General features: G+C 43.7%; 2 protein-coding genes across 2 annotated transcripts; one reads left to right on the top strand and one right to left on the bottom strand.

Annotated features, from left to right (window-relative positions):
- Positions 1-2846: 2846 nt before the first annotated feature.
- On the top strand, positions 2847-5544 carry LOC106654551 (zinc finger protein 260). Its single transcript, XM_023459115.1, has 4 exons — positions 2847-2975; positions 3273-3348; positions 3431-5147; positions 5519-5544. Exons 1-4 carry the CDS (start codon positions 2941-2943, stop codon positions 5542-5544), a joined length of 1854 nt encoding a protein of 617 aa, XP_023314883.1. The 5' UTR covers positions 2847-2940.
- An 829-nt stretch (positions 5545-6373) lies between these two features.
- LOC106654552 (ankyrin-1-like) lies at positions 6374-8509 on the bottom strand. Its single transcript, XM_014374476.1, has one exon. It carries the CDS (start codon positions 8507-8509, stop codon positions 6374-6376), a length of 2136 nt encoding a protein of 711 aa, XP_014229962.1.
- Positions 8510-10546: the final 2037 nt, after the last annotated feature.

Consider the following 10546-nt stretch of genomic DNA (forward strand, 5'->3'; position numbering starts at 1 on the left):
CAAGTTTGCCAGCCGCAAAAAGGATTAGAGGTGTGTGTACGTGTGCGGCGGAGGCGATTCTTAATCGCGCTCGAGTTGCGATAATTACAGGCCCGGCTGATGGCAGCTGTGTTTCATAGCTGCTGCTGTTGGGTGGCAACGGGGACCTATCGCGCCGACATTGGCATATCAAAAAGTGTTAACGTAATTATCGAATTAATCGCGCGCATGGAGAGAATTCACAATGAGTGGCAGAAATATATATTGATATATATTTGACTCTTTTTCGTATAAGCGCTTCACGAGAATTTAAACGATTTATCATATATACATTTCGGCGCTGTTTGCTTTGTAGAGAGAGCCGATTCGAAAGGATATTTTAATAGAGACGTGTGCACGAGCGCGGAAAATTGGCCTAAAATTAAGCGTTGTTATACACTCGCTGATTGTTGAATTAATTTCGTACGATATCCCCGCCTCGTGGCTTTGTTCTTATACGCGTATTACCATTTTGCATTCCTTGAAATCGTAACGTATATACGTGGCGTTAACGTGGCGCTCTACACATCACAACGCGTCTTCCACACACTCTCGATCGGCGTCATGATTAATGGTGCGTTACGGGCGCTTAAACATTAACGCCGCGCGATCGCGACCAGAGCCGCTGAGAGAGAGAGAGATCGTAATCGATCATATACAGATTAGCGACTGCAAGTCTCGGGATGAAAAATTCTCTGTCGAGCCAATGAGCAAGCCAAATGAAAGTCAATACAGTTTATGCATAATATATGTAACGCATTGGACGCCACACGTGTTAATGCGCTTTAACGGCATGCGTATGAGCAATTTGGCACGCTCGATCGGCTTCAGCGCCCTGTTCCGAGCGATTGCGATCGGTCTGCGAGCATATTGTTCTTCGGAAGAGAGATTCGAGAAAGAAGAAGAAGGGCTAGAAATGCTTGCTCACTACTAATTTGACCCCTCGAAAAAATGGTCGGGTTCTGTCTGCGGCGATCGTTATCGGTATCGCCGCGATCGGATCGCCCCGCGCGTACGTATATCGATCGTCGATATATATATCCGAATTTTTTCTCGTACACACACGACAACGGAAACATCTGCGCGTCTAGCGCCTCTTTTTTACACCGCGCGCCTTGGAAGGAGAGCCCAGAGAGGCGATTTTTGCACATAGGGCATTAAGTTTAACGAGAGGGGCCCCTCGTAGTACGATGATTTACGAGTAAAAAGTAACAAAATTACGCGTTATATTCATATGTAAGGTAAGGTCCAAGCGATCGCCAAACTGCCCATATCGCAACGGCCTATAGATTTTTCGACGCTCGGCTCGTTCGAGGAAATTTGCGCGCGCGTCTATTGCGGCATTAAAGTAGCGGCTCGTGGGCGGCTCCCCGCCGAGTTTCGGATCTGCTTCATATAAGCTGCGCAGAGATCGATAAAGCCGATATATACAGCAGCAGCGGAACGAGACGAGGATGATGATAATGCGCGTGGATTCGACGTGTATCATTGCGTAACGTTTTATATTTGTTTTTGATGACGTTTCAATCATATTTTATTGCTAGCTCGGCGACTCCGTCGGGCATAAAAGTCACCAGCATTGAGAGCATCGACGCTCCGAGCCGAATTTAAACGCTTTTAATTGCCGATATATTTTTATACTTCGTCTTTGAAATATCTCCTCGCGGACACGAGCCGCGATCGTAATTGCTTTGAAATAAAAACAAGACGAAGAAAAAAAAACGAACGAGCGTCAAGAATCGATATATATATCGAGCTCGCAGAAGCTGTGCACTGCACGCACAGGCTTTGAAATATATATTACACATTAAATGCACCATAAGTTATTGCACACGCACGCACGTATCTCGAGAGAGAGAGGGGCAAAGTATTTTTTTCGCTCCTCGGAGCGGGTCTTTAGCCTCGAATTAATCATTACTCCTAAAAAAAAAAAAGAAAAATAACGATTCGACGCTAAGTCGATTGCACCGATCTGCATCGCCTAAATCGCCCGCTGATCGATGGAGTAGCTGCGCACGAGTATTTTTTACGCACTTGTACAGCGCAGTAGTGCTCCTATGGCCTCGGGTCCCGGCACAGACGAGTAGCTCCAATAATATGTATAATATCTGCACGAGCCTCGTTACGCTTATGTATATCCGATTGTCCGGCCGAGATAACGATTTTTCGGTAGGTAGAGAAAAGATCGATATACGCGCGTACGTAAGTGTATACGAGAAGCGGCCCCGCGGGCGACTCGTTTTGGCTTTAAACGAGGCGGATTAGTGTTACGAGCTCTCTAGTTGATGCTGCTGTTGTTGTTGCCGCGCGCTGCAGCCTGCCAAACTCATATGCGCGAGGAGTCCTCGAGGCGCGGTAGGCACGAGTAACCTATATGGTGATATACGCTTGGTATTCTTTTCATGTATAAGAGTGGTGCATTCGTTTATGACGAAAAATCACCCGTGCGTTCGACGTGAAACAGAACCATTCGTAACTTTTCTCTGACTCTCTTTTTAGCTTTATAGCTTCGAGTTACTAAAAAAAAATTACCTTAAAAAAGTAAGACTTCTAGCAAACATTAAATTGTTGATGAACATTGTATCAACTTTACAGAAAAATTTCAGAGAGTAAAAAGTATTATAAAATCATCCAAAAAGTACGTATGCAGTTTTCGAAATATTTTGAACAGCATACGATCTGTGATCATTCTGTTGTTTACGCCGCGCGGGGCTCTGTGTGTGTGCCGTGCCGTTTGCCCGATGCGGTGTTTCTTGCTGATCTGTGCCTCTAAGCTGGAGCTCTTCGCACAGACGTATAGTTTTCCGTGATAAAGCGAGCAGAGAGCACATCGCTCCCAGCTTGTCTTTTCGTGTTTGGTTAGTTTTATATGTGAAATCATCACGGAAAGGTTACTTGTTATCGAAATTCCAAGAGAGAACGATGGAATCCAGTGATATACTCAATTGTGCCATCAGGTAATTTTTACTTCATGAGAATGAAACTATACGAAATAGTATATTACTGCCCTAGGCCGTGAAAAACAGAAAAGTCCCCGAGTACGTGTAATTAGTGAACGAGGCGAAGCCGAGGTCGATAAATACGTGCTCTGGGGCTTTCTTTTTTCGCGGAATAGGCCTGTATACTATTTTTCATACAGAGTGGCCCGAAAATCGCTCTTCTCGCTTTGCCCAGCGGCAGGGAAGTAGTCACTTTCGGGCCGCTGGTATAAAAAAATCATAACAATATACTTGATGTAATTGAGGTTATTTCAGAATAAAAGAGGAGCCTAGTGATGAGTCGCCTGATCTCAAAAACTTCCTACTCTTACCATTCCCGCCAGAAAATTCGGTAAGTGTTGATAATTCTAAGAAACTGGTAGTTGTTTTCCTTTTCATGGAAATAAAATATAATAGTACTGATTTTTCAACAGATTCAAACAATAAAAAAAAGCGAAGAAAATCTTGGAAGTGAACTCGACGACGAAGTGGAAATAATTGTTGAATGTGAAGACGTCAAGCCCAACATTCCCATAATTAAATTAGAAGCTTTGGATGCAGTAAAAAAAGAATCACTAGTGAATGACGTAAAACAGTTAAATATGAATTCCAACTGCAGAATCAGCGAGCCAAAGAACAGAAAAACAGTTATGAAAAATGTGAATTATAATCATAAACTCAAAGAACACATTGCTGACATGCCGAATCGTAAAATCAACCAAACTTGTGATGTATGTGAAAAAAAATTTTCAACGAAGGGTAATTTAAAAACTCACATTGATTCGGTGCATCTTAAAATCACTCATGCCTGTGATGTATGTGAGAAGTCATTCTCATTTAAAGATTCTCTCAAAAAACATATTGAAGTGATACATAATGGTAAAACTCCTACATGCGATATCTGCGGAAAGACGTTCTCGCACAAGGGTAATCTCCAAATCCACATCAACTCGGTGCATAATCGGAAAATCACCCATTCTTGTGATAAATGTGGAAAGTCATACGGACGTAAGAGCACTCTTAAAAAACACATCGAATCGGTGCATCATAAAATTACTCATACCTGTGACTTATGTGGAAAGTCATTCTCACTTAAAAGTTACCTCAAAATACATATTGAAGCGATACATAATGGTGAAACTCCAACATGCCATATCTGCGGAAAGACGTTTTCTAAAACGAGTAATCTCCAAACGCACATCAATTCGGTTCATAATTACCGAGAAGGTTACGAATGTGACGTATGTGGCAAGAAGTTCTCGCTAAAGGGCAATTTTAAAACCCACATTGATTCAGAACATTATAAGATCACTCATGCCTGTGCTACATGTGGAAAGTCATTCGGACGTAAGAGCACTCTTAAAATACACATCGAATCGGTGCACCATAAAATCACTTATGCCTGTGATATATGTGAAAAGTCATTCTCACTTAAAGCTTCTCTCAAAAAACATATTGAAGTGATACATAATGGTAAAACTCCTACATGCGATATCTGCGGAAAGACGTTCTCGCACAAGGGTAATCTCCAAATCCACATCAACTCGGTGCATAATCGGAAAATCACCCATTCTTGTGTTACATGTGGAAAGTCATTCGGACAGAAGAGCAATCTCCAAAGACACATCGATTCGGTGCACCATAAAATCACTCATACCTGTGACTTATGTGGAAAGTCATTCGGACATAAGAGCAATCTTAAAAAACACATCGACTCGATGCACCATAAAATCACTCATGCCTGTGAAGTATGTGGAAAGACGTTCTCTCACAAGAATAATCTCCAAACCCACATTGATTCAATACATAATGGTAAAACTCCCACATGCCATATCTGCGGAAAGACGTTCTCTCAAAAGGGTAATCTCCAAATCCACATCAACTCGGTGCATAATCGGAAAATCACCCATTCTTGTGTTACATGTGGAAAGTCATTTATGCGTAAGAGCAATCTTAAAATACACATCGAATCGGTGCACCATAAAATCACTTATGCCTGTGATATATGTGAAAAGTCATTCTCACTTAAAGATTCTCTCAAAAAACATATTGAAGCGATGCATAATGGTAAAACTCCCACATGCGATATCTGCAGAAAGACGTTCTCTCAAAAGAGTAATCTTCGCACCCACATCAACTCGGTGCATAATGGTAAAATCACTCATTCTTATGATACATGTGGAAAGTCATTCAGACATAAGAGTAATCTTAAAATACACATCGAATCGGTGCATCATAAAATTACTCATACCTGTGACTTATGCGGAAAGTCATTCTCATTTAAAGATTCTCTCAAAAAACATGTTGAAGCGATACATAATGGTAAAACTCCCACATGCGATATCTGCGGAAAGATGTTCTCTCAAAAGGGTTATCTCCAAACCCACATCGATGCAGTGCATACTGGTATCACATATAAATGTGATACGTGCGAAAAGACATTCACACAAAAATGTAATCTCAAAAGACACCTTTTTTCGGTACATAGAGAAATTACTCATAAATGTGTTATATGCTTGGAGACATTTGTACGAAAGGATCAGCTTAAAATCCACGTCGATTCGATGCATAATAAAGTCCCTCATACATGTGATTAATGCAAAAAGAATTTCTCAAATTGTGCTAATCTTAAAGTTCACGTTAATTCGGCGCATCGCTATCTTTTTAGAACTCAATGAACGTATAAAATTTAATGCAAACGTTCTAAATACTAATTTATAAATTTTCATTGTTGTATAAAAACGACCTTTAAAAAGTAAATAAACTTTTGTATTAAAATGAAGTATGTTATTAATTTTGAGCTAATATTTTAATCCTCTTAGGTTTTATGCAATTTTGACAATACTAGTCACTTACACGAGTCGAGGGGAAAAAAATTTCAACCACGATTACTAGCCTTGAATTTTAAGGATTTTTACTCAAACTTTAATTTTTAATAGAATTGCTCGTTTATATTACACGCGCAATTGATCGCTTCCTTTGTGCAAGCGTGCCATGAGCCGCAGCTAAATACCGACCCTTTGTAGTATTTTACCTGATTCCTTTGAGCGATACATTAGAATCGGAATTTTTAGATTGGTCACTTTCGGATTTTTCGTAAAAAAACTTGTGTACAAAATGAAAATAATCGTGTAATATTTTGTCTAAAATACTTGAAATGAGATATGTTTAATTCTTTCTCTATTTTAATTCGAGAACGTTGCCAAACGAATATACTAGTCAATAGTCATGATCTCGGTTACAAAATGCATGGATAATTCACACGGTAAGGAACTACATTGAAACACAACAAATTAATTTAATTTTTTTTTAATATATTTATTTGAACGATATGAAAAATCTGCATCATCATTTAGTAACACCACAAATAAAAAACATCACGAACTTTGTTGGAAAAATGCTCTCGCCAGTAACCCTCGCAGACGCGTCCAAGAAGCTCGATAAAGCCTCAGCTTGATCCGACTCAATTTCTTCGAGCGCTTCAACTCGGTGTAGTCCTCGTCGGTGAACAATTTTTCCGCCTCTTCGGCTCGCGACTGGATCAGATCGTAGAGCGACCGACCCGAATCTATCGTCGTTTTCTTCGCTTCCTGCGCAAACTTCTCATCGAGATCCATCGTCGGCTCCTCGAAAAATTCGTACTTTACGAATAATTTCACTATCGTCGAGGCGTCGCTTCGGCTCGGTTCGTATCCTCTTTTTTCGAGACGATCGACGACGTCCAGGGCGATGGACGGTAGCCTCGATTTGAACCGAACGTCTTTGATTCTGTGCGACTTCAGACACTCGTCGAAGTGACTCACGGTGGGGAAAACGAAGTTGGACAGATCGGCGGCGCCACGATTCAGGAGCACGTCGATCGCGTTCGGCTTGAGATTCGCCACGGCCCACTGCAGCGGCGTCCGGCCTGACTTATCCTGGACATCGACCCGCACCATCTTCCGAACGTCGTCGACGATCCCGAAAAATAGCTCGATCCAGCCGTCGTCCTTGTCTCTCTTGGCAATGACGTGCATGGGCGTCGATCCTTCCTCGTTGGCTAAATTAATATCAGCTCCTCTTTTTACCAGACACTCGGCCATCTTCTTGTTGTTCAAACGCAGAGCCAAGTGCAACGGCGTATTTCCCTTCTTATCCTTGGCATCCACCCGCACTATCTTTCGAATATCGTCGTTGACCTCGAAGAACATCTCCAGCAGATCGTTGGATCGATACATCGCGCAAACGACGTGCAGAGGAGTCTCGCCCTCCTCGTTGGCTGCGTTCGGATCGGCGTCTCTCCTCAGCAGCGACTTCGCTACCCTCGTTTGACTGTGGCCCAGAGCCAAGTGCAGCGCTGTGTTGCCCCACTTGTCCCGGACATCGACTTTACACTCCTCGTTGTCGAGTAACATCTTCGTCGTGTCGAAACGTCCGTATCCCTTGCTCGAAATGTGCAGAGGAGTCGATCCCTCGTTATTGGCCAAATTTACATCGGCGCCTCTCCTCAGCAGCAACGAGGCCCCGTCCTTGTTGCCGAATCGCATGGTCCAGTGCAAAGGTGTCCAGCCCCAATCGTCCCGAGCGTCGATCCGCACCGTCTTCCGCACCTCGTCGAGTACCTCCAAGAACAGCTCGGCCAAGCCGTCGACGTCGCGTCGCCTCTTGCCGATGACGTGCAGAGGTGTCAATCCGCCGGCACCGGCCAGATCCGGATCGGCACCTCGGCTCAGCAGTGTACGAGCCACCCTCTTGTTGCCGTGGTAGAGAGCCAAGAGCAGCGGCGTATTGCCCGACTCGTCCTTGGCGTCGACCCTTACCGGACGATTTTTTTCTTCGCTTATTTCGAAGAATTTATCCACCAAGTCGTCGTCGTCGTCGGTGCATCTCTTGCCGATGATGTGCAGAGGAGTCGTGCCGTCCTTGTCGGCGAGATTCGGATCGGCACCTGCTTTCAGCAACGACTCGACGATCTCCCGGCGTTCGTTGGTCAGAGCCAGGTGCAGCGCAGACTCGCCCGTTTTCGGCAAGACGCCATCGGGATCGACCCGGCCCTGCTCAAGAAATTTCTCGACGACCTCTCGACAGCCAGCCATGCAGGCCACGTGGAAATGCGTCGATCCGGCCTCGTCGACGTAGTTCACGTCCAACCTGTCGTATATCTCGAAGAGCCGACCGATCGCCCGATTCTTGTTCTCGCGGTCGTGGATGCGTTTGGCCGCGTGATGCAGCGGTGTGGTGCGACGCGCCGATGTCTCGGGCTGATCGTCCTTGTAGCCGGTCCTGATGACAAAGTCGACGAATCGTTCGCCTTGATAATTTTCCGTGCCGATTTTTTTCTTCGCGAAGACCCTGGAGAGCAGCCAGTCGATTTCTGCGGGCCGAAATACGTCGCGGAGATTCGGAAGTCGGCCCGTCCAGTTGCCGAATAATTTGACGAGTTTGGGCAGAAGCTCGACTCGCTTCTTCTCGATCTCCCAGTTGACGTTTGCTCGCAAACTCTTCAGTTTCTCCAAGTCGTTGGACGTGGACATTTTTGGTCGTCGTGCAATCACGCACGATACACAGTCGTATTGCACTCTACTACACATGCACTACTTAAAGTTTTTGTGTATCAAAAACACGTGTATAGTCGAAGCTATTCACTGTACAAGACGAAACGTCGAACGCGAGTAATGAAAAAAACAAAAATATAAAGTCGTTCTTATACTTTGAATCAAAGTCAATATTGCATTGTTTCGAACTAAGGTGTCAAAGTTGGGGTAAGCGTCTTGCTTAGTGCAGACGACGGACAAACTCTCGCGCTGGCTTATGCGCGCGCACGCATCGTTTATATAGGCATAATGCAATGACTGCGGCCTAGTGTTGCCTACAATATATACTGCGTTGGTGACGTTAGTGTAGCTCAAGCCTCTGCAGTAGATGGAAGCGTCCTATATACGGAGCAATATGGGGATGTCTGATTCTCGAAATAATCTATCTTTCGGTCGAGGAAAAGATAAATGAGCGAGTGATATTGATCTTGTCAATGAGTAAATAAAATTAATTGAATTGCAAAACTACTGGAAGTAATAGACTAAACTTTTGAATTTGATCTTCTTTTGTTTTAATCATATATGATTTCGATCTTCAATAACATATCGAAGTGGTTTATTGTTATTCGATTGCAGATGATTACTGAAATTTAATCAACACTTTGCTTGGCGCTCGAAGAATGCATTTTATTAGATAATTTTGCCACAAAGACGAGGGAAAAAAATTGAAATGTCAAGGGTGACACGACCTTGCTATTCTTCAGGCATAACTAAATTGTTGAAGTCAAAATCAAATTGTTTTTTTGATGTCGCTCCCGGCGCACGCGAAAAATTTAAAATTAAATGAACCGTAAGTATAAGTACGAGGCATGAGGTGTCCGAAAGAATCATATATACGATCGGTACCTACTACACGTTGTCATCGCCGAGGAGAAACGAAACCGATCGAGATTCACGCGAGACAATTTGGAGAGAGATGCAAATTTTCTCTTACTCGGCTCGAGAGTCCAAATCGATTATACGTGGTAATACACGCATACGGGCGAGCGCAGGGGCAGCAAAGATAATACCGCGTTATTATACACTATCTATACGCGCGGGCCCCGAGAGTGGCTATCATCGCACTTCGTAAATTATAACATCGTCGCGAATTATCTCGTGCCGCCGTCGCTACACATACGTACGTGTATATAAATATAAAGTAAGGGATATACATTTTGAGTGCTGTGCAATCGGGAGACACACACCGAACCAAGTTCATTGGCCATCGTTCTCCGAGGCTCGGTACACACTACTTACATTATATACTCGATGCAATCTTCAATGGGCAGTTCGATGTCTCGGTATGAAAACAAAAAAAAAAAAAAAATGACGATGAAGAAGAAGAAGAAGGAGAAGAAGAAGAAGCGGATGGCGCGTGCGACATCGTCTCTGCAATTATGAAATTACTTATTCAAACGTGCACGTGTACACGATCTCGCTCTCGAGAGCACTCGTGCACACAGCCACATCGATTCGATTATATACACACACACTCGTGTATCAGCGATCATTAATTATCTTTACAGCGTATACGTGTACTCGTACATATATGAGTTTTTCGGCTATACAAGTGCATAATACAGCTGTGTATCGCCGCACTCGAGATGTATACGTATATAAGTGAGGCTCGTGTGCGGCCGAATCATCTCTCTCGGCGCGATCGGTATATTATATACACAAGGTTTTTCGTGCGTGAGTTTTTTTCGCGCGATTCCCTCTCTCTCTCTCTCTCTCTACCGTGTGTATCCGACGACGAAATTCATACCGTGTGTATATAAAAGAGCTCCAATTAAGAGCCGCGCGTCGCGCAACGACTCGTATCCTCAGCGTCGACGTTTTAATGGTAGTATATATATGTGCGCATTGACGCCGCCGCCGCCGCCCTTTTCGATCGTTGCCAGTTGCCGAGAATGCCGACCGCCAAATCTTACCTGCACTGTACATGTATATATACGCATGCATAATTGCAAGTGCCAAGTGCAAGTAGTAGTATAA

The sequence above is a fragment of the Trichogramma pretiosum genome, unplaced genomic scaffold, assembly GCF_000599845.2.
Source record: "Trichogramma pretiosum strain Unisexual culture from Peru unplaced genomic scaffold, Tpre_2.0 scaffold23, whole genome shotgun sequence".
Classification (NCBI taxonomy): Eukaryota; Metazoa; Arthropoda; class Insecta; order Hymenoptera; family Trichogrammatidae; genus Trichogramma; species Trichogramma pretiosum.

What these genes read in the sequence shown, in the direction of transcription:
- LOC106654551 (XM_023459115.1), top strand. Translation starts at nt 2,941, where the DNA reads ATGGAATCCAGTGATATACTCAATTGTGCCATCAG. An exon ending in CATTCCCGCCAGAAAATTCG is followed by an intron (nt 3,349 to 3,430) that starts GTAAGTGTTGAT and finishes ATTTTTCAACAG; the next exon opens with ATTCAAACAATAAAAAAAAG. An exon ending in CATCAACTCGGTGCATAATG is followed by an intron (nt 5,148 to 5,518) that starts GTAAAATCACTC and finishes ATATGCTTGGAG; the next exon opens with ACATTTGTACGAAAGGATCA.
- LOC106654552 (XM_014374476.1), bottom strand. Translation starts at nt 8,509, where the DNA reads ATGTCCACGTCCAACGACTTGGAGAAACTGAAGAGTTTGCGAGCAAAC.